At 52.4% G+C, this 23,681-nt stretch overlaps 1 protein-coding gene and 1 long non-coding RNA gene across 11 annotated transcripts in view; one reads left to right on the forward strand and one right to left on the reverse strand.

The window, feature by feature from the left end:
• The window catches only part of FHAD1 (forkhead associated phosphopeptide binding domain 1), a 117,476-nt gene that overhangs the window by 61,417 nt on the left and 32,378 nt on the right, over nucleotides 1-23,681 (forward strand). For 9 of the 10 annotated variants that reach the window (XR_008292238.1, XR_008292229.1, XR_008292233.1 and 6 more), the window contains 7 exons: nucleotides 308-503; nucleotides 9,166-9,236; nucleotides 11,734-11,886; nucleotides 14,727-14,834; nucleotides 15,070-15,177; nucleotides 18,832-18,939; nucleotides 22,234-22,341. Coding sequence is in view for 2 of the 10 variants with exons in the window: in XM_053207393.1 (XP_053063368.1) it covers nucleotides 308-503; nucleotides 9,166-9,236; nucleotides 11,734-11,886; nucleotides 14,727-14,834; nucleotides 15,070-15,177; nucleotides 18,832-18,939; nucleotides 22,234-22,341 (852 nt within the window). In the remaining 8 variants the exon portion in view is untranslated. The remainder of the gene's footprint in view (nucleotides 1-307; nucleotides 504-9,165; nucleotides 9,237-11,733; nucleotides 11,887-14,726; nucleotides 14,835-15,069; nucleotides 15,178-18,831; nucleotides 18,940-22,233; nucleotides 22,342-23,681) is intronic. The other variant, XR_008292232.1, reaches the window with a different exon arrangement.
• On the reverse strand, nucleotides 499-23,442 carry LOC128312669 (uncharacterized). Its single transcript, XR_008292251.1, has 3 exons — nucleotides 23,122-23,442; nucleotides 22,138-22,499; nucleotides 499-664 (listed from the first exon to the last, which is right to left on the reverse strand). It is a non-coding gene; the product is annotated as an uncharacterized LOC128312669 (long non-coding RNA).

The raw sequence follows: 23,681 nt of genomic DNA on the forward strand, positions 1-23,681 counted from the left end.
TGACGTGCAGAAGCACCCAAATCTGGTTCTCGTTTCAGCCCGTGGTCCTGGGCGATTTGGCTTTGGAATTGCAGAGACCTAAAAGCGGGGTCTCTCTGACCATCCAGAGTCCAAATTAAGAGTCCAAACAAACAAACACACGAACAAAGGCAAAAGCGGCCCCAACACGGGGGGTAAATACAACGGAGCCCGCCCCGCGCGGCCAGCACGTGGCACGGCCTGTTTCACGGCAGGGTCGGGAGCGCGGCCGTCCGGGTGCTGGTTTCTGGCGCGCGTCTGGGCTCCTCATGGTGTCGTCTCTTGCCAGGCGTGCATGAAAATGTCCTGCTGTAGCAAGGACCTGAAGAAGGAGGTGGACGTGCTTCAGAGCCTTCAGGTGAGCCCGCCCGTTTCAGGGCTCCAGAAGGTGGCACTGGACATCTTGCGCCTGGCGCTGTCCTGGCTAGAGGACACGGAGCGTCTCCTCGGGGACGTCGGGATCCAGTTATCCAGCTCCGACGCAGGTGACGGGCGCTTTTTCCTTTTTTTTCCTCTTCCTCCCATAGTTGCGTGACTCTAAAATGTCGCGTTGAATCTTATTGCGAGGGGACATCTGTTGAGGAAGGCTTCTTAGGAATGTGGCCAAGAACTCCCTTCTCCAGACTGACTTGGAGAAGTGATTTTCCTGGGGTGGGGAAAAAAAAACCCAAGTGAGACATGATTACTGAAGAAAAATGAGACGTGACAGAGGCAAAAGGAAAACTAAATCAAAATTATGCTAAATCCTCCCTTTCGGAAGGAACAACCATTTTATATATATGTATTTTATAGAGCAGTTTTAGGTTCACAGCAGAAGTGAGAGGAAAGTACCGTGCAGAGACTTCCGTGTGCCCCCTGCCCCCCGGCTTGCACAGTCCCCGCCTCCTGCTGTCAGGATCCCCCACCAGAGTGGTGCATTTGTCACAGCTGGTGAACCCACACTGACACATCAGTGCTAAACCCAGCGTCCATGCTTTGAGTTGGGGTTCGCTCTCGGTGTCGCACATTCTAGGGGTTTGAACGGGGGTATCATGACGTGTATCCACCATTGTCGGGGCACGCAGGATAGTTCCATTGCCTTCAAAATCCCCTGCTCTCCACCTGTCCGTCCCTCCCCCCCGCTCCAGCCTCCAGCTCCCTTTTACCACGGTTTTGCCTTTTCCAGAATGCCGTGCAGTTGGAATCCTACTACCTCTCAGATCGGCTTCTTTCTCTTTCTAATCTACATTTAAGTTCCCTCCGTGTCTTCTCATGACTCGCTAGCTCACCTCTTCTTAGCACTGAATGATACTCCACTGTCTGCACGTACCACAATCTGTTTAGCCGTCCATTTACCCCTTTGAGTAAACCCCGGAGGGTATGATTGCTGGAGCGTGTGGTAAGAGGATGGTTGGTTTGGAGAGAAACCACCAAACTGTCTTCCAAAGGGCCTGCCCCATTTTGCATTCCCGCCAGCAGTGAGTGAGAGGGTTCCCGATGCTCCACATCCTTGCCAGCATTTGATGTTGTCATTGCCGTTCTGTTTCCGGCGTAACTTCCACAGCATCTTCCCGGGGAAACAGCTATGTGGTTCTAGGCGAGTAACTTACCTTCTCTCTGCCTCAGTTTGCTTGCCTGTAAAATGAGGATAATAAGGAATACCCACCGCAAGGCTGTTGTCAGGCCTGAAAAATATTGGTATATGTAAAGTACTTAGAATAGTATCTGGCACAGAATAGGCACTACCTGTACATTTTTTTTTTATCGTGGGCATTTAGGTTGTTTCCCGTTTTCCATACTCACAGATAGTGCTGACGTGAACACGACTGAACACATATCTCGTCGCCTTATCTTTATCGCCTTCTAGGGGGAAGGACATTGAACCGTTTTCACTCAACAAAGTTTCACTGCGTGCCTACGAGACACCAGCCCTGGGCAGGGCAGAGATGTAGTGGGGTCAGAAGCAGGTGAACTCCAGGTCGAGGGTGTATGGGTGTTCGCTGTAAAATTCCTCTAACTTTGTCTGAAATTTTTCGTAGTGAAATATTGAGGGGGCATAGGCACCGTCCCTGCCCTCACAGACCTTGTGGTCTTGGGGAGGGGAGTTGGGCATTAACTGAAAACTCACGGCGCACATAAAACTTGGATGGTGACAGGTGCTACAAAGGAGAAGCACGGGACTCTGAGCCGGTCAGGGAGGGCAGGATAGGAGGACGCGTAGGAGTTATTTGGCAAAAGGGGGAGGGGAGGGGAGGGAAGAGAATTCTGGGCCAAGAGAGCTGTGTGGCAGCGGGGAGGGGAGCATAAAGAACAGAAGGGTCTGAAAGAAATGGGGGTGGGAGGTGGGACAGGGCTGGCAGGGGGAGTGGGCGGGGGCTGTGCCCCGCGGGCTGGCAGGGCCCCCGTAAGAAGCCCTGCTTTATCCTAAGAGCAGCAAGGAGCCAATGAAAGGCTTTAAGTAGGAAACGGACGGAACAGGTTTGCTTTTGGAGATAACGGTCTCAGCTGGGAGTGGAAAATGTGTGGGAAAATGGCCAACACGGAGCACCAGAGAATCGTTGGGACGCCGTCCCAGGAGATGATGGTGGCTTTAGGGCAGGGGTGGGATAGGGAAAGAGAGAAGGTCCCCAGGCACATCAACAGCCTCTGCGGCAGAATTGGATATGGTTAGAAGAGAAGTGACAGAGAGAAGGGAGTCTATAGACCTCCAGGTTTCTGGCTTGTGTGAAAGGACAGACGCGCTTCCTTCGCTAAAATCCAGTCTAAGGAGCGTTGCACGAAGACCAGGTTTGAAGGAGAAGATGAGTGTGAGGTGCCTGTGAGACATTCCAGATGGGGTGCGAAGGATGCAGCTGTTACCCTGTATGTCTAATCTGGAAATAGATGTTAGTAGTGGTATATCTCCAGAACCCAGAAAGGCATATACCACATAATGGGTGCCTACAAAAACCATCATTTCTATCCCGGTAACAGTGGGGCCAAGCCATGTGTGTACTGTCCCCTCCCCATGTCCAAGGCCATTTTAGTCTTTGTAGCTTATGTCCAGAAATCTAGTCATATACATGCTACCATAAAGAGAAGTGAATTATAAAGTGAATTATAAAGTCTCAGGCCAGCGATTCGAGTTATTTCAGGCAGCATTTCTCAGACCTGCCCTCTCAGGTCTGCAGAGTTCCTCCTATAACTAAGAAGCACTATGGATCTAGAAAAATGAGGTAAAGAATGTAGTGTTCCCAAAATATATTTCTCCTTTTCTACTGTCCTTGCCCTCATCTAACATCTTTGGGAATAATGTCCTATGGAACACCCGTGGGGGAAACACAGACTGTATTCCACGATTGCAACTACAAGGTCCTAAGGAGTCAGACAGGAAGCATGGCGGGTAACAACAAAAAGGTCAATAAGTGGGGCCTGTCTTTCCTTCCTTCAGCAGGAGAAGTTGATGGCAAGGGCATTTTCTCTTCCAGTACGGGCAGGATTATGGCAAGGTCCCAAAAGACTAAAAGAAAGGGATGGACTAGAGAATTCCCTCTATCCTCTGTGTTAAGGATTTCCGTACCTCATTCCCAGCCCAGAACCATCTACCCAAGGATGGCGGTGGCCGTGGTGGTGAGGGTGGTGAAAATGGTGAGGATGATGAGGACAGTCGGGGTCTGAGTAAGTAAGGAGGGTGATGGCGGTGGTGATGATGGTGGTGAGGAGGACAGTGGTAGTGCTGAGTACGACAGTCGTGGCGGTGATCAGGTTGCCATGGTGGTGATGGTAGAGGTGATAATGGCAATGACTGCGATGATGGTGGTCACCATTCACTACTGAGTCCTTCTCCTCCAGAAGCTATTCTAAGCATTTCCATATATCATTTCCGTTCATCCTCACAGCAACTCGGTGAGGCAGGTACTATTATCCTCATTTTAGAAATGAAGAAACTGGCCCCAAAACTACTTTTATGAGTATTCCAGCATGATAAGGAGACTCAGGTACTTCACATCGCCGAGGCCAGCAGGGGGTCCCCGGTCATTCACCGCCATCCACTAACACTCCAAAAGGCCTTCTGTGTTCCCAGTTCCCCAGAAAAGGGTAGGAACCATGGTTTATTTAGCTGCTGCTGAGAACTTATCACCATGTTAGGTGTTTTATATGTGTTGTGTTGTGTCCTTTTATCTTCCCATATCCTAGAGAGCGAGGTACTATTATTGTCTTTATTTTTCAGGTAAGGAAAGCAAGTCTCAGCGATGTTAAGAAACTTGTTCAAGGTCACACAACTGCCACATGGGAAGGTCAGGATTCAAACAGGTCGTTGTGATCCTAATGCGTGTGTGTTTGTCTGTGACCCCACACTCTCTCTGAAGATCCAGAGAGGTACCAGGTACACACCCAGTTCCTAGAGGACAGATTCTGTCATCAGCTTGGGCAGAGACAGAGCTAAGAGTTCTCGCTCCCCAAGGTGAGCTGCCCTCTCTGATGTGCACCACGAGCCAGGCCCAAGGAAGACTCCATTTGCACGACACAGCAGAACGTTTCTGAGCCCGGGCTTCGGAGACCAGCTGCCAAGTCTGAATCTCAGCTGTGCGCTTACTAGTTGTGTGAGAAGGTTGCTCGACTTCCGTGTGCCCCTGTTTACCTGTTCGTAAAATGGGATTAAAGTCCCATAGAGATGTTGTGAGGATTAAAATGCTGAGATGCAGGTGCCGATCATGGAGCCTGGGCCACGCGGTAAGACTTAATAAACGAGAGCTGCCTTTGTCACCAGCCTGAAATACCTGTGGACCTAATTTGACCTAAATGTGGGTCAGATAGGTATACGCACGGGCTCTCCAGCTTGATTTATTCGCACCAAGGTAACCTGGCCCGCAGCCTCTCGCCCATCTCCATTTGGCAGCAACTGGGATTTTCCGAGCCACGAGCACTCAGTTGGGTTGAACCCACAAGAGCCCTTCCCAGGCCTCCTTCCCAGAGTCATGACCATGGGCTCAGTGTCTCAACAGCCAGCTGGTAAAGGTGGGATTCGGTACAGATCCCTCTGACCTCCCAGTCCCTACTCTTAACCACCACGCTACCTGCCTTTTCCAATACTGTCCTAAGAGATAGAGTTCACCTAACAGACTGGGTCTATAAACCCTGAAATGAATCCCCCGGGAGAAGGCAGGTCGACTAATGTTAAGGGAGACTCGACTTGGAGTATTGTTGGCCACTGTCCTAAGTGGCTCAGAAGGTTGGTGTTGCCACTAAAGATGTGACCGGTCAGGGATTTGCTGTGTGGTCCATCTGGGAAGATGCAAAACGTCTCAAGAGGGACCTTGAAAGTTAGCCCCCACTCCTCCTGCCTGGTTTCTCGGCTTCTTTTGATAAAGGAAAAGAAAGAACTCTACATTTTTCCTGCAAGGTCAGTTGTTTGTGTCTATTTCTGCAAGACTTTGTTACAGATAAAAGGCTTCCCTGCATCCATAAAAAATCACTCTTTCTCAGATATCCAAAATATGCAGCATTTTTACATGAAAAATGCCAAGTTGTAATACAGTACGCACAGTGCTCCCGTTTTTAAGTATCGGTACGGAATCAAAAGAAAAGTCCGAAGAAAAAGACACACAAGCGTTGGGAGTATTTTCCCAGCGTGGTGGGACTGTGTAGGACCTTCACCTTCACTTGGTCATTCATCAACTGTTGATTGCAGGCCTACTGTGTGCCAGCCAGGGAGGCTAGAGCAGGGAACAGTCTCCACGTTATGGATGTCTGTAATGTTTGGGTTTGTGTAATAGACACATACACCTTTTGTAACCAGAAATATGATGAAGAATGGCCTCTTCTCGAAAAGAGAGAAACCCCATGATGACTACGGCTCGTCATGGAAGCCAGACGCACGACCACACACTCCCTCTTCTCCTTCGACATCCTTGAGTCCTTCCTCTCCCTAATCCTCTCTGGATCCCACTCCTGCTTTGATCCCTCCCCTTGGGTTCTTGAGTCACGGGTTGTACCCCAACTGAGCCACCCCAAATCCATCTGCTCCTGTAGCTGTTGCCAACATTACCCAGGCCACCTTGCCTTCCCTGCCGTCTTGATGTCCTCACAGAGCCCTTCTCCCGTCGCTTAAAAGAGGATGACAGACCCGGGGCTAGATTCTGCGCCTACTACTTCCCAGCTCGGTAGCTCAACCTTGCTGAATCTCTGCTGCTTCACGTACAAGGGCAAACACGTTTCCTTGCTGGGCTGTTTATCATGGCTAGAAAATACCATGCGTAAAACTCCTGGCGTGGTGCCTGGCACACAGCAGGTACTTAATACTTGATAGCTATTATCATAATATTACTGTTCTACTCTCGCAGGCTGGAAATTCTCAGAAAGTTGCACTGCCAGGGATCAAGGCCCCAGGCATGAACATATGCAGCTCCCTTCCTTTCTCTCTCTCTCTCTCTCTCCCCCCCACCTTTTCTCCCTTCCCCCTCCAAATTCCCGCTACAGTCTCACTGCTTCCTCCAGATGCAGCTCTTCCCTCCCTGTGTCTCCCATTCTCTGTCCCTCCCAGGGGAACCCGTGCACAAGGTCTGGAATTACAACGTCCTTCTCTGGCATCGACCGCTTTTCTCTTCCTCTTAATCCTTCTCTTGCCATCAAACGTGCGTTTCAAGATGGCAGTCGTTCCCTGGAACCCGCTGCTCCTTGAGCTCTTTCTCTGTTCCTGGCACTCCCATCCCACCGTGGATCTTGCAGAAGTGTGTTACGCCCTGTGTCTTCATTGCAAATTTCCTACTCTGGCTCTGCCTGCCTGCTTTACCCCTGCGTGTGACTGACATGGAGCCCCGCCTGGACTGGCAGACCCGCCATCTTTCCCCAGCCTGCATTCTCTCCGGCTCCCCCAACGCTCTCGGATCTCTTCCAGGAACCGTGCTCAGCCCTTGGCCCTCCCGGGCCTGGTGCACCCTGCCTGTCTCTTGACCTTCTTCATTTGTTTTCAGCAGCCCCTTTCCCCTATTCCTGTCCCCACCTGAGTGTTTCCTCCAATGGAGTCCTTGGCCCTCCCCTCTCCCATTTCCTTTCTTATGAAGACAGTCTCCATCCAGGCACTTCCACAACCACTCCCGTGGCAGCAATGGCCACGTGCACATCTCTACATGCCATGCCACCAAGAATGGAAGTACAGGTTGGGCACCACATAAGGCAGCAGGTGGGACCCCTGGCAGGGGCCGTGGCCACCAGGAGGAAGGGTGCTCTCTCAATCTCATGAAGACCTTGGGTGGACTGGGCCGGGGTGGTCCTGCTTTCGTCCAACCACCTCTCCTTAGAGTCCTTCTGGCACCTCAAATTCAACACGTCTGACACCGAGCTTGTAGCTCCTGCCTCCTCACCAGCCCTTCCACCACCCTCACCTGTCTTCTCTGTCTGACAACGGGGCCACCATTCTACCCCTAAGAGGAGATTTTTCTCTCTCTGTCTTTTTCTTATCCCCATTTCTCCCTTCTCCCACCCTAGTGTAGAACATCGGCCCTAAAGACCTGGACGTCCATGGGCTCCCAGCCTCTAACTCTCAGGAAGGGATTCAGCCGCCAGGAGACATCCGGCAATGTCCGGAGACATTTCGGTTGTCACGCCCAGGACGGGGGGTGGCGCTCCTGGCGTCCTGCAGTGCCCAGAACAGCCCCCACAGCAGAGAATTTGTCTAGCCCAGCTATCCACGGTGCTGCCATCAGGAAACCTGCTAGTTCCTCCGCCTCTAACTCGCCTCAGCCATTTTTCTGAAAAGACAAAAGGAGCAAAACAAGAAAACACTCCTCGTCAAGGCAGTTAGTTCACTGCTCCATCGGCAACTGAAGCAGCAGTGACACGGATGCTAGGGTCCCACTGACTCGAGCCCAAGGCCCTGCTCAGCTGTTTGCCAGCCTTGCGGCACTCGGCAGCCGCACGTCTCGGGGCCCGGCTGCCTCCCCTGTCACACGGGGTGACGATCCGGTGACACAGTGCGGTGACGCACTGATTGCTTGGCAGAGGGCCGGGCACACGGGACCTACTCTGTACACGTCAGTGACATTTCGAGCCAGTTCACACATTGTGGCTACTGTTCCGGACCGGCCACCACTCGACCCCAGCCTTCCCCCCAGCTCCACCTTCTGCTTCCCTGCTGGCGGCGTCCGAGCAGCCCAGTTAGGCGCAGCGCCCTCGAGGGCTGTGCACTCCCTTCCCCGACCCCCCACCTGCCTTCACCCCCACATTAGTTTCCTATGGCTGCTGTAACAAATACCACCAACGCAGCACCTCAACACAGCACATGTGTGTTCTCGCGCAGCCTGAAGCCTAAAGCCTGAAATCGGCTTCCCTGGGCTCGAGTCAGGGTGTCAGAGGGACCGGGTCCTTCCGAAGGCTCTAGGAAAGGACCCATTTCTTTGCCTTTCCTCCATCTTCAGAGGCAGCAGTGAAGCATCTTCCAGTCTCTGCTCCTGTCCCATCGCCCGTCTTCTGGTCTTCCCGTGTGATTTTATTGGGTCTACCCAGTAGTCCAGGATAATCCACCCCCCCCCCCATCTCAAGAACCTTAACTTGATGACATCTGCCAAGCTCCTCCTGCCCCGTAAGGAAGCATTCACAGGCTCCCAGAGATCGGGACCCGGTTATCTTTGAGGGCCGTCAGCACGTGGCCTGCCATTTCCACATTGTCCATTCAGAAATGCCCTCCCCGCCAACTCTGAATGCTGCCTACCCAGCAGTGCCCACACCCGGTGGCTCCTTGGCCCAGTAGCCTCCTGTGATCACTCTGGGTGAATGATCTCCCCTCCTCTGAGGCTCTCACACTCCCCCACTCTGTCAGTAGTCACTTAGGTGCCAGCTGGAGCCACGGCATGTTTCCTGTCAGGCAGTCAGACCCCGTCTCTCAGACTGAACCTTGACGAATGGCTTCGTAGCATCCCCACACTCGGCTCGGGGCTTTGCACCCAGTGGACACAGTCAGTAGGTGCTCTGCGGATGGGTTTTACTTTCCACCTTCAACAAGAAACTCGATTTGAGCCCAGCCAAGACTGGCCAACCATTTTAAAACCACACATCGGACGGAGACTCAGGTCTTCCTGGTGGGAGGACAGCGTTGCCCTCATCCACCTGTGCGCAAGCTCTGTTACTACGTTATTCGGAAAGCAGAGGAGGCGAAATGAATTCATACTTCTCTTTGCTTCTTTTTTCAAGGATTGTCTCTGTATCTGGAATATCTTCTGATACATTACAAGAAAATTACAAACCAAAGCCAGGAACTTCAGGTAATAGTTTAACTTTGAAAGTTCATTTCAGCTCCTCCTTGGCATCTGTATAGCACTGTGCACTGTTTTTTCTCTGTTAACCAGTCAGTCCACCTTCCCCAAGAGGTGACATGGTATCTCCGTTTGACACAAAAAGATTCAGACAGGGTGGCTAAGATCTCCCAGGAGGGCAAGGGCCAGGACAGGATGCTTGTTTCCTTCTGTCAGAATTATCAGAAAGATTTAAATGCCGTCACATCTTGGGGCACCCGGGTGGCTCAGTCGGTTAAGCATCCAAGTCTTTTTTTTTTTTTTTTTTAATTTTTTTAACGTTCATTTATTATTGAGAGACAGACACAGGGCGTGAGCAGGGGAGGGGTAGACAGAGGGGGAAACACAGAATCTGAAGTAGGCCCCAGGCTCCGAGCCGTCAGCACAGAGCCCGACGCGGGGCTCGATCTCACAGACTGCGAGATCGTGACCTGAGCCGAAGTCGGTCGCCCAACCGACTGAGCCACCCAGGCGCCCCAAGCATCCAACTCTTGATTGCAGCTCAGGTCACGATCTCACGGTTGGTGGGATGGAACCCGCTTGGGATTCGTTCACTCATTCTCAATCTCTCTCTCTTTCGAAATTAATTAAAATTTTTTTTTAAATTAAGAGATAAATACCACCACATGTTGAAAATTGTGCTTATTGAATGCAGTGGAACAACACAACTAGCAACAGTACAGGGAGACGAATTAGCAACAGTTGCGTAACGTGAACATTTGAGAGGCAGTTGATGGTTAGGGATCGGACCACTCTCGTAGCTACTGACATACAATGCTGTGTAATGAACACCCGCAACACTTCAGTGGCATTCCACAATTACTGTTCGTGGCTCACGTGTCTAGGGTCAGCCGCTAGGTGGGTGCACCAGTCTTGAACGGGCTTGCCCAAGTATCTGGGTGTTGGCTGGCCCTTGAGGCTGGCCTCAGCTGGAACACCTCTACTCTCCTCCATCTGTCTGTCATCCTCCATCAGGCTAGCCTGGGAACGTTCCCATGGCGATGCAGAAGTACAAGGGAAAGCAGCCCGATCGTAGAATGCTTTTCAGTTCTCTGCCGGGATACGTCTGCTAACATCCCATTGGCCAAAGCAGGTCACATGGCTGAATTCAGTGTCAGGGCAGGATATGGGTGGGCACTGCAAGGCCCATGGCCAGAGGGGCGCCTGGCTGGCTCCGTCGGGTTAGCATCTGACTTCGGGTCAGGTCACGATTTCATGATTCGTGAGTTCGAGCCCCCATCGGGCTCTGTGCAGACAGCTCGGAGCCTGGATTCTGCTTCAGATTCTGTGTCTCCCTGTCTCTCTGCCCTCCCCCACTTGCCCTTTGTCTATCTCTCTCTGTCTCTCAAACATAAATATTTTTAAAAAATAAATTAAAAAAGGTACATAGCCAAAGACATATGGATAGAGGGAAGGGAAGATATTGGGACAACCATTGCAATCAACCCCACAGACCATCTAGTCCAGGGGTCAACAAACTTCATCTAAAGCAAAGGGCCAGGTGGTAAATAGTTTAGGCCATAAAGTCTCTGTCACACCTACTTAACTCTGCTGCTGTAAAGGCAGCCATAGACAGACAGTATGTAAATGAATGAGCACAATGGGCATGGCTCTGTTCCCATAAAACTTTATTTATAAACGTTGGGAGGGGACCAGATCTGGCCTGTAGATAGTACTTTGTCAGTCCATGATCTAGTCCATTCTCCTTATTTTACAGGTCTGGACATGAAGCCTCAGAGGCTAGGTGACTATTTCAGTGTCATACAGCTAGCTGATGGAAGAATCAAGACAAAACTTCAGGCCTTCTGACCCTAACTAACTGCTTTTTCTCTTCCACTCAGCTAATAATAACTAATAATTCTAGCTGCCATTTACTAAGCACCTACTATGTGCTAAGCACTGTGTTAAAAGCTTTCCATCACAATCTCCCTTAATCTTTCTTTTTTAATTGTTTAGTTGTTTATTTATTTTTGAGAGAGAGAGAGACAGAGACAGCGAGAGAGAGAGGGAGACACAGAATCGGAAGCAGGCTCCAGGCTCCGAGCTGTCAGCACAGAGCCCGACGCGGGGCTCGAACTCAGCAACTAGTGAGATCATGACCTGAGCCAAAGTCGGACACTTAACTGACTGAGCCACCCAGGCACCCCACGATCTCACTTAATCTTTACTCTAAGAGGTAGATATTATTACTAACCTCATTTTCTAAATGGAGAAGCACCTAGAAGGAACCAGAGCTGAGATTCTATCCAGATCCAGAGTCTGAGTTCTTAACCACTGAACTCAACTGCCTCACTACTGGCAAGTAGGCTAAGCATTAAGAAAGTTTCGTGTAAACCTTTGTCCTGTCCCCCAGAGGTAAAGAACTTATAAAAAGAAAACAAGTTGAAATGACTCCTTTAATTAGTCTTGTCTCCCTCCCCCGCTCCCCGCCCCCCATCAGCTTCAGTTTCCTTTCCTCTCGTTTCAGATCAAGATCCACAGCTCTCAGGAAGCTCAGCAGTCTTTCATGCAAGAGAAGCTGCAGGAGCATCTGGCAGAGAAGGAGAAGCTGAATGAGGATAGGCTCCAGCAAGAGGAGAAGCTGAGAGACAGAATCAAGCAGCTGTTGGAAGAGAAGGAGGTAAGGCGGTCCCTGTCATTGTCTTTACTCCTGGAAAGTGACGGAGTGGCCTTTTCCGAGGGCATGTTCTTAGAGGGCGAAATCTCAACAACTCCTTGTTCAGTGCTATGGAACTAAATTAATTAAATGAGTGAGTAATGTTGGAGGAATTAACATGAAGCTTGAGTTCTAAGACTCACAGCGAAATTGGCTTGAAACATCGAGGTTACTGAAATTCCTGGAAACGGTAGCTTATTTGCTTAGATATCGCAGTTGGCTTAACAAGTTCAGGTCACCGTTACAGGTCCTGGTTTGTAAGTGACGGACCGCTTCTAAGGGCGTGCGGGACCGACTTCATATTATTTCCGTCTTCCGCTCTCATGTACATATCATAGGAAACAAATGGACAAAATGGCTACTTACTTTTCTAAAACCCAAGCCAGCTAGGAGATACTTTACAGCAGCACCTCTCAAACTTAAAGGTGCCCACGAAGCACCTGGGGAGGCTTTAAAACGCAGATTCTGACTCGGCAGGTCTGGGGCAGAAACTGGCATTCTGTACTTCTAACAAGCTCCCAGCTGGTGCTGAGAGCACGGGTCTTTAGACTACCTTTTCAGCAGCAAAGTCTTAGAGGAAGGTTTTCCCATAGTTGCCCGATAAGAACCAACTGGACACGTGTTAAAAATACAGATTCTCGGGCCCCAGCCCAGACCCACTAAATCAGAATCTCTGGAGAAGTCCAGGAAACTGCATTTAATGAGTCGATTCTCATCTTTGGCCTATATTCAGCCCTTTTTGATGTTCAGGGACGGCCATGAATTTACTTCACTGCCATCATCCTAGATCAGTGGCTCTTGACTTTGGCTGTGCTTTTGTCAGTTAGATTAAAAAGTGCTAGTGCTTTGCACCTCTCCCCCACCCCCATCCCCAGGCTCTGATCTAATTGAGGCGAGGGTGTGGCTCATGCACTCGGATTTCAAAGTGCTCCTGGGTGGTTCCAGAATGCAGCCATGGGTGATAACCACTACAGGCTGCCCCTGCCTGCTCCCACCCACCTCGAGACAGCCGCCCCAGATCTGCTGGACCCCAGCTCTTCCCCCCGAGGCAGATTGCACCTGCCAGTTCTGACTTCCAGCTCGGACCATCCCTCTCTGTCACACGTCAGCTCTACAGACCTCTCTGCCTCGTTAAGCCTCTGATTCATGCCCGGTTATTTCAAGAAATCTCTCTCCTCCTTCTACCTCTTTTTTTGTTTGCCCCTTTCTCTGCCTTTCTGCCTTTTATGAAAAAAAAAAAAAAAAAAAAAAAAAAGGACTAGAAAGACTAAAAAGGGAAGAACCATCTGACCAAAATTGTACGTAAGGCAGTATTAATAGCCTTAAATCCAGATGAGTCCATTTCGAAGGTCAATTAGACATAGAAAAAGCCAGTGTGTCATTCGAGAGAGAGGAAAATAAAACCAGAAAGAGCTGGAACTCTGCAAAAGCCTCACAGAGCTCTCCCCCTGCTTCCTCGCTCCTCCCTGATTATCCTCTCCCTTTCCAAATGTCTTATTTCACTTTTAATTTGGGGGTGACTTTTTCCACTGTGGGTATACGGTATTTCCGCCCTACCATGTTCAACACCAACTTGGGTACCAGCCTCCCCGACGCGCATTTATAACCTCAGTCCTGATGCAGACAGGGTTTCAACGGCTGGCTTCAAACCCCCTTTAAACAGAACAAACCTCGGCACACACCAGCCCACGAGGAGCAGAGAGCACGGTCAGGTGCCTGCCCAGACAGCACCCTTGCTCATGGTCATTACTATCCTGCTGAGGGTCATCATTCCCCAGACACTTAGTCGATCTCCTTGACCCAAGGGACTCATCTGAAAGTCCTGTTGCAGACTTAACTCCAGGGGTCCCAATTTTAAATGAACCTTCCCCACACCATACGACCCCGTCACCCCCACCCTTTCTCAAAATACGTGTGTCAAAATTCATTAGTTGAACTCCTTCTCACACATCCTGACTTGTTGAGGACACTCTTTCACTAGTAAGAAATTCTAGGTTCTTTCATCGAGCTAATACTTTTTTATCACCAACGGTTAACAACACGTAGGTAACAACATGTAACAACATACAACCATTTGCTCACACAAATGGTTTAGATTGGGGTCAGCGAACTTTTTGCAGAAAGAGCCAGATAGTATATATTTTCAGTTTTGCAGGTCACACTGTTCTATCGTGACTGCTTAGGTCTGCCGTCATAGTGCGGGAGAAGTCCTAGGCAATCTACAAACAGTGAGCAAGGAGGTATGCCAATAAAACTTTATTCACAAAGCACAGACAGCAGGCCAGATTTGGCTAGTGGGCCCTAGTTTGCCAACCCCAGGTTTGAAACACAGGCTCTCGAGTCAAATGGATCCGGGTTCGAATCCCTGTTCCTGTGATTTACTAGTAAATTTGGCAGATTCCTCAATCTCTCTGTTTCCCCTTCTGCAAAGTGAAGATCACAGAAGAACTAACCGACCGACCCTTATTAATGAATGGTGACCACATGCCAAGCAGTTCACGTTCAGCCTCTTGTCTGCCCCTCACGCTCACCCAATGCAGGAAGCACCGTTTCTGTCCCCGTTGTACAGATAGCGAGACGGGGGCTTCTCTTGCTTCTTACCTGCCCAAGGTCACGCACCCAGGAAGGACTGACCTGGGACTCTGATCTCAGCCTGCTCTAGATCCCCTGCTCCTAGCTGCCCACAGTCTCCCCCACCGGGGTCATTGTAGCAGTGAAGAGCGAACCCGGGCAGTGGCTGGCACAGAGTCCAGATTCCTGCCATGGTAACTATGTCTGTTAAAACAACAGTCATTGACTTTCAGGATTTGGAGGAAAGCATCGCTCAAGAGAAAAACAGAGCAAAAGAAGCATTAGAAGAAGAACAGAAGAGAGTCCAAGAGCTGGAGGATCGCCTAACCCGCCAGAAGAAGGTAAGCAGCTGGGGGAGACAGTCCGCCCGAGCCCCGTCAAGATCCTGCCCCCAGGAAGGACTGACCTCGGGCTCTGATCTGAGCCTGCCTGCTCTGGGTCCCTTGCTCCTAGCTGCCCCGTCTGCCCCGTGGGATTGTGGTGAGCAGCAAAAAGCTACCCTTGCAGTTCCTGGCACAGAGTCCAGATTCCTGCCATGGTAACTGTGTCTATCAAACAATGGCCATTGGATTTCAGGTTTGGGAGGAAAGCATTGCTCAAGAGAAAAACAGAGGGAAGGAAGCATTAGAAGATGAACAGAAAAGAGTCCAAGAGCTGGAGAGTCGCTTAACCTGCCAGAAGGAGGTATGCAGGGGGCGGGGGGGTGGGGAAGCGGGCTCGAGCCCAAACCTGGCTTGAGGGCCACGTGGCAGTGAGTTCCGAGCCACAGGTGATGGGGGTAGAGCGTGACAGAGCTTTCCTACAGCGACCAGTCCTTGGGAGGGCTCTGCTACCCCGGGACGCTTGGGAGCTCAGCGAGAGAGCTCTGGAGTTGTAACCTTGACAGCCAGTCAGAGAAATTGTAAACAGCACAAAATACAGTCACAGAGAGGACTTGGGAGACAAGTTGGGGCTGGTGACCTGAACATCTTCGGCCTAGAGATTATGTCCCAAAGCATAGATGTGGAGAAGGTACAGAGTCCCGGGACTTCAGGGCTGTGTCAGTCCTCCAACGACATCCTAAAATCATCCAGCCTTCAGCTCCACCATTAAGGAATTTTCGACAGGCCAGGCAGTCCGTCCCAGTGGTGATGCCTTCGGCTGGCAGAAAATTCTTCCTTTTGGTTAAGTGCCTCAAACTCATTCTCCCAGAAGAGCATCACTGGCTCCTGTAAGACCTGTCCCCCTCCTCGTCCACATAATAACCTTTCAGCTGCTTGGAAATAGAGGCACCTGCTCCTCTCCAGACCCGAATGCCCTTGTGTCTCCTTATGTGCATCCCAGGGTTGGAGCCTGGCCTTGGTCCCCTCCCCTGACCTGTCCTGTTGTCCAGAAGTCACAGATTGGCTGCTCACTGGCTGGAAAGGGCGTGTGGACATGTTAACGTTTGGCCCCAGAGTGTTTTATTTTGAATTCATAAAATATACTTAAAAATCCAGATTTCCAGGCACCCGGGTGTCTCAGTGGTTACGCGTCGAACTCTTGATCTCAGCTCAGGGCATGATCTCGTGGTTCATGAGATCGAGCCCCGCATCAGGCTCTGCGCTGACAGTGCGGAGCCTGCTTGGGATTCTCTCTCTCCCTCCCTCTGCGCCCCACTCCCACTCGTGTGCATGCCCTTTCTCTCCCTCAAAAATAAACAAACATTTTAAAAAATCCAGATTCCCTTCCTCTCCTGAAGAGTCAGCCGACCTGGCCCCATTTCCACTTGGTGGAACTGGACGGGAGCTCAGCCAAGTAGCAGTGATTTCCCACAGCCCTCACCACACCCTGTTGCGGTAAACGCAGCCCGCTTTAGTGCCGGTACCTGTCTGGCCTCTGTAGATGTCTGAGTTTGCAACCCATGGGCTGTTCTCTTCCCAAACGGGACCCAGTTCTCTGGCCGTGGTGGCCCAGGCCAGGACTCTGCTCCCTCCTTGAAGACGTCATACCTGTACTGACGTTCCCACGCCAGCTTTGGGGCAAGCGCCGTTACATTGTCGACACGGGTTTATCTTGGGGTCACCCTTGGACCGCGAGGTCTCTTTCACGCACTGCTCTCGTCAACTCTTCAGTCGTGAAGCAGCCAGACGAGACACAGGTTCGAATCCCGGCTGGACGACTTACTGGCCACAGAGGTCTCAGTACCTCCCTTCTTTTAAAAACGGTGGCCGTGAGGCGTTGGCGGTCACGTGCAGCGAAGTGTTGGACCCAGAATTGCTGCTCAGTAAATGTCGCCGTGATCACCACTTGTGTATCTTGTGCAGGCACTTCTTCCCCATCAAGCCCCTCCTCAGAGGAAAGTCCTCGCCCACCCGCCGCGGGAGGCATAAGGTCAATCTGATCTGATCCAAGGAGGGAAGATGTTTGTGTCCCAGGTCTCCTGCACAGCCGTGCTCTGCTGCCCCAGGCAAACAGTGTCACTGAGGCCTGGCCCTGGGTTATCTCTCCGGGGACGATGACAAGGAGCAGAAACTCCTGAGGGTTCCCTGGGGCCAAATGCCACCAAGAGGTCAACGGCTCAGCTCAAGAGCCTGGAGAAGGCCCTTGAATTTAGAGATGTTGAGGTCATAGGGGACTTCAGGAGAGATATTTAAGGAAGCGCGATGAGGTCAGCCTCACAGCGGGGAGGAGCCTCACCCCAGGCCCAGGCAAACGTCGGCCCACCTCTCCTGACAGAACCTCTCGGCAGTTTCTCTCTTTCTTTTCTTTTTTTTTCTCTGGGGTTTCTTGACGCAGACTCTGAGATAAAAGTCCCAGACACAGACTCCAACCAGCCTCAAACTGGTATTTGATTTTTCTTTTTATTAGACCTGCTGCCACATTTCCAGATGAATCTTTAAGGACAACAGAATGCTAGTTCATGATGGGGGTTTTGAGGTTACCGCTAGAGGTTAACTCCCATTACCTGCCCAGGAACTTGGGAGCAAAGCGGCTGAGGGGGACAGAGCCCGTGTGTGTGAGTCACGCAAGGGATGATCTTCTTCTCCTTCAAAGGAGCTGCCGGGAGGAAGGTCGGTCCTGAGTGTAGTTGTGAGATCAGAGGCCGTGGAACCGACTCGAAGTCCCTGGGAAGTGGCCTCGAGTCTCTTTCACAAATTACAGGAAAATGTCTTACCGGAATCCCACCTCACACGTTCAAAATCCACGATGTTACTGCTTTTCTGCTTCATTTAGGTGCTATGGGAACAGCTGAGCGTTGGGATTTCTTAAACGGCTTTTCACTGCAAAATATATAGTATTTCAGCCACGTTACGGCTTAAAAACGCCAGGCAGGCTGACCTGAGACCCTGACCACTGGTTATATAACGGAAACCAGGTTCCGAGTTCCAGACGTCTTGCAGCCAAGCTGATGCTTATGACTCAACCCCGTTGAAAGTTGAGGTGCCCTTTCTGGCAGTGACTGGAAACAGGGGCCTCGCCACTAATCTGTATCTTTGTGATTTGCATGAGGCCATTTAACTGAATAGCTTATCAGCAAATAACTTCCTAAATAAAATTCCGCGAGCACGAGCATCTAACCACATTCTCTTCCCTCCGTCCTCTTAGAGCGTCACTTGTGAGGTTCACCCCCGCCCGCCCCTTCCAGAAATTGGTCTGTTGTGGCTCATGAATGCGGGACACTGCCCTCATCCTGAGGCCTGATTCTCTTTAAGAGATTTATTTCAATGATAGGAAATCCATTATTAATGAGCTTCTCCTTCTTATCGGAGAGACTGCCTGGCACAGGGACGAGAGCTCAGACTCCAAAATAAGATGGGGGCGCCTGGATGGCTCCGTTAGTTACATGTCTGACCTCTTGGTTTCGGCTCAGGTCACGATCTCCTGGTTTCGTGGGTTCAAGCCCCACGTCAGGCTCTGCCTGGAGCCTGCTTGGGATTCTCCGTCTCCTCTCTCTCTGCCCCTCCCCACTTGCGCTATCTCTGTCTCCCTCAAAATAAAGAAACTTAAAAAAATTTTTTTTTTTTTAATTAAAAAAAGACCTGTTCACTTGCCCTCACCAAGGGCCTCTGTGCACGCGCGCAGGGCGCTTTTCCTCTGCACAGGGCTCAACCCCTGACCTCACCACCAACAGACTGCATGACCCCTGGGCCTTCACCGTCTGTTCCTCAGTTTCCTCATCTATAAAATGGGACCACCGACTCCTCCACCCGGGAGAGGGTTCGCTGGATGTGAAGTGCCAGCCACGCGCCCTGGCACGTGATGCCAACCCGGAGTTTTAGCTACTATCACCATTAGCATAATGAGCAGTGTTCCCTCCCCCCCCCCCCCCGACCCCAAACATGCAGGCGACCAAAAAGGCTGGTCATTGATTTTCAGGTTTTGGAGAGCAGCGTGGCCTACGAGAAAAGGAAAGCAAGGGAAGCGATAGAGGCAGAAAAGAGAAGAGTTCAAGATCTGGAGAGCCACTTGACCCAACAGAAGGAGGTATGAGAAGCAGAGAGAGGAGTGGGGCCGTCCAAACCCCTGCAGAAGGAGCCCCGAAGCCAGGCGCGAGGCCGCGATTCCGCGCCCGGACGTAGAGTCTGGCAGGAAAGTGGGCAGGCACTGGGCAGCACGCGGCCGAAGTCACACACAACTTAACTAGCCGTGTGACCCGGGGCAGGTCACTTAGCCTCCTATGCCTCAGTTGTCTCCTCTGTAAAATGGGAGTCGTAACGGTCCCTGCCTCTCAGGGCCAAGCGGATTGATGTATACAGAGTACCTAGAACCGCGCCTTGCGTGTAGACGCTCGGCTCCCCAGGGAAGAGAGACATGCTCCGGGAGAGAACCCTTGGTCTGGAGTCTGGGTCAGTCCCTCTGCCAGCACCTTCCTCCTCCTCGTTCAGAGATGTTCGTGACACGGCCCAGCGTGGCTCCTGACTCTGGTCTCCTGGCTTCATGACCTTTTGTGGAGACCCAGGCAGTGCGGAGTAAGAGTGTGGACACGCTCACGTGGCAGTCACACAAATAAGTACCAGGGTCTGGGATGGATGAGAAGAAGCGTACCCGCAGGGAGAGAGTGACAGTGATTCGGGCAGCCCGAGTGCCGTGCCCGGGGAGAGCCGGAGGCATCCGCCAGCCCGGGCCTGGGCCCAGTAGCCACACCTGCCTGGAGCCACCACTGAAGGCCGGCCCACGGCTGAGAGGGGAGGTGTCACTCAGGTTAGCCCAGACACCCACACCGTCCTCCGGCCCCCCGAGAAATCAACGAAGGGCTCTCAGGAGCTGGAGGCCAGGGAGAGGCGACCTGTAGTGACAGCTCCACGAGCTGGGCTCCGGGACACGGGGAGCACGGGCACTGGACACATGCCGGCTCCCCTGGAAGTTCCAGAAACAGGGCTAATGACTCCATGGATTGCTTAATCCTGTCGCGTTCATCCATCCACAAATATTTCCCGAGCACCCGGCACGTGCCAGGCCCCGTGGGGCGTTGGGGACACGGCTGAGCACGAGACGGATCAGGGCCGTGCCCTCCCAGAGCCTCCACACTAGGCCAGAGGGAGAGACACCACATAAGTGCACAGGGTAACCGCAGAGCCCCAAGCCTGGGGGAAGATCAAACAGGCGGGCTAGAGGTGACCGCAGGCAGGGGGGCCTCTCTGAGGGGTGACATGTGAGTGAGAGCTGGAGGGGCGACGGAGCACGAAGGGAACATCCGGGGGGAGAAAGTGCCACTGGCTACAGTGGCCTAACTGCAGAGGACGGGGACGTGGCTTCGCCAGGGGGACGGGGGCAGCGCCGTGACGAAGGGAGCAAAGCTGGAACGAGACGGAAGCCAAATGAGGGGTCGGGGAAGGGAGCCACACGGGGGAAAGCAGCAGCGCTTGGGAGGCTACAAGTGTCGATTCTGGTCCGTGTCCCCAGCCCTGCCCTACCAGGCTGTGTGACCCTGGGCAAGCACCTTGCCCTCTCTGTGCAGCCATCTGTAACGTGGCTGTAGAGACAGAACCACCGTAGAGATTTGTTGTGTGGAGTCGTTGTGTTCGTTATGAGCCACCTACCCGGGTGAGGTCAGAGTCCAGGTGGGGTGGGGAGGGTGGTTTGTCCCACGTGGGGGGGAGGGCAGACAGTCGAGCAGAGACCTCGGCAGCAGGACCCTGTCGGCCCAGGCAGGAAGTGAGGTCAAACTGTTGTCAGCTGCTATGCCCGGAGGGTCCTGTATACAAGTGGGCCGGGGGTGGGGTCTCGAAGCTCGGGGGCCCTGCGGTGGCGGGGCGGTGGCCTCTGTGCCAGACTAGCAGCGAGCATACAAGCAGGTCTGTGCCTCTGGGCGGGCTGGGGTTTTAATCAGGAGGACGCGGAAGGCAGGCTCCAGAAGCCGGGTGGCAGGACGGGTAGGTCGGGACCCAGGTGCCCAAGCGTGCGCCCCCGCTCCCCGGTGGCATGATGTCTGCGCGCTGCCCGTCCTCTTCCTCCGCTGCAGTCCCCGTGTGCTCACGGGTCAAATGTGGGTGACCGGGCAGATGCCATCTGGGGGGTTGCGGATGAGATAGCGCACGGTGGCCGGCACTCACGTTGCCGGCCTTTCGAGAGGAGTCGGCATCGTCGTCATTATCTTCAACGGTGACGAGCCGGGCAGCGCGTAATCCCACGGGGTGTGCGGAAGGGGGCTGGCAGCCTCTTACGACTGGCGGGGCGGGGGCCGGACCGGCTTAAGCAGACTTGGCAGTGGGAAAATGCCAAGCTCGTGCCGGGAGGTGAGTCAGAGCCCAGGTGGGGTGGGAGGCCCGGGCAGGGCAGGGCAGGGCAGGGCAGGGCACGGCAGGGCGGAGGGAGGCCGCGGACACCACAGGGCCGTCGGGAAGACGGTCTTCTCCAGGGCCACGCATCCCCGGAGCCTCGTCCCAGCCCCGGCAGTCGTCTTCCCTGTTCCGATTTCCGATCCATTTTCTTTTTGCCAAATAACGTACATTCGCTCAACAAAATGTGGAAGACACAGACCAGCGGAAAGAGGGAAATGTAAATTGCCATAATCTCAATCCCCCAAAATAACCGCTATTTACATTTCAGTATGTATCGCTTCAGGGCTTTGTGCATATATGCATAAATTCAAAATATTTTTTGGTGAACTTTGTGTTTGTACGGGAGCACAACGGCAAGAATTCCAAGCAGCAAATAAGAGTTTTCCAACCCCCCTGCACCGCGTACCTCCTGGGCTGATGTAGGCGAGGCTGGGCCTCAGTCCCCTCCCCGTCACCGGACCTGGGGGCTATATGTTCTCTGTTCCAAACGGTCCTGCACATCCATTTTTGGACGCAAGCCTTTGAAGGCCAGAGACTGAAGCCACAGGCATCAGGCCTGCTGGGACAGGAGGCGCCCCTCCCCCCCCCAACTCAGGCTCTCCTGCCCCATCTCCCGAGAAGCCAGGTACTTCCCAACAAGGGCCCACACTGATGCCAACACAGGCCGGTGCCGTTGGTGGCCCAGCTCCAAATGCCTGGACCCGACCACTCACCAGCGTGTCACTTCCTGAACACAGCCCAGAAATCCTGAGTGATGAACAACCCTCTCCGTTATGCGGTGACTGACCAGACACGACCTCCAGGTTCTCGCCGTGGCGAGCGTGCCAAGACTCGCATCCCTCTCTCCGATGGGCCGCGAGCATCCTGTTCCTTGAGCCCTCGCTCCCAAACCCTGACTCACTGATCTCCGTGATTAGCGATCCTGGCTTCCCTCAAGGTTCCGTTGTCCCTCCTTTCTCGAGTACGCTCCCTCAAACCGGTTGTCTCTGACTTCCAGATCTCAGAGAGCAGCATCGCCTACGAGAAACACAAAGCAAAAGAGGCCATAGAGAAGGAAAAGAAAAAGGTGCGAGATCTGGAGAACCGAATAACCAAGCAGAAGGAGGTAAGAGTCTCGGAGAGGAGCAGACACGGAGGAGCCCAGCACGGTTGAGAGCAGGGATCTGGAGGCAGGAAGGCTGGGGTCAGATCTTACCTCTGCCACTTGCTGGCTGTGCAGCCTGAGGCAAGTTTCTTACCATCTCTGTGCCTGTGGTTCCCCACCTAGGAAATCCAGGTGATGCCAATAGACCAGCCTCATCGACTTGTGAGGCTTGATCGCTAACAAGCACACCCGCGCACAAAAAAGCACGCAGCACTCAGTGGATGTTCTGTGTGTTAGCTGCTTTTATTATTTTTTATTGTTACTATTATTATGAGTCCGCATCTAGGAAGTGGAGGGACAGAACCAAACCCAGGACTGTCTGACTCCAGAACCCTGCATTGTCCCCTCCTTTCCCTCCTATCCTGTGCGTGGGCTCAGCTGCCTGGGGCCAAAGAGGGGATGTCAGGAGATGGGTGCCTAAATTGCCAACCACCTCGACGGCGATGTCTCCACCGGAACTTGTCATCGTGATTATCACGACCTTCCCAGTCAAACTGCATTCACGATTATCCCTGGGAGCAGCAGACACAGTGGGAGAACAGGCTTTTGCACAGGACCCCATCTTAGGCACCTCCTAGCTGTAGGACATAATTCACTCCTCCTGGGTCCCAACAGTACAATGGACACACACACACACACACACACACACACACACACAGGAGTTAATATCGCAGAATTCAAGGCAAGGGATTAAACACACAACCTCACCGTAGGGGGTTAAATTTAAATGCAGGTAAATACCATTTCAAAGGATTTTGAAGACCGGATGGGACTAAAAATGCCTTGGAGTCCATTCACATCACTCTTCTGATCATTTTCTTTGAAGAAAGTTTCCCCAACATTAGCATGCATAGGATCACTTGGGGTGGTTTTCAATGCCCATTCCCTGGGCCTCACCCCCGGGAAGAGAGAGATTTGCAATCACTGTCTATAGGGTGGACTCCCCAATCCCAAGGGGACTGGACGAGCCGCCCAAGTGATGTGCTGTGCTTGGAACAACACTACTCCAGAGCAGTGAGTGTCAGTAAACCACATCCAGATTAGCATCCGTCCCGGGCACTGCTTTTTGTTTTGTTTTTTTTTTAAGTTTACTTGTTTATTTTGAGAGAGAGAGAGGGAGCGAGCATGAGCGGGGGAGGGGCAGAGAGAGGGAGGTGGAAGAGAGAGAATCCCAAGCAGGCTCCACACTGTGGGCACAAGGCCCAATGTGAGGCTCAGTCCCACGAAGCGAGACGTCATGACCTCAGCCAAAATCAAGCGTCGGATGCTTAACCAACTGAGCCACCCAGGTGCCCTGAGAA

The sequence above is a fragment of the Acinonyx jubatus genome, chromosome C1 (assembly GCF_027475565.1).
Source record: "Acinonyx jubatus isolate Ajub_Pintada_27869175 chromosome C1, VMU_Ajub_asm_v1.0, whole genome shotgun sequence".
NCBI lineage: Eukaryota > Metazoa > Chordata > Mammalia > Carnivora > Felidae > Acinonyx > Acinonyx jubatus.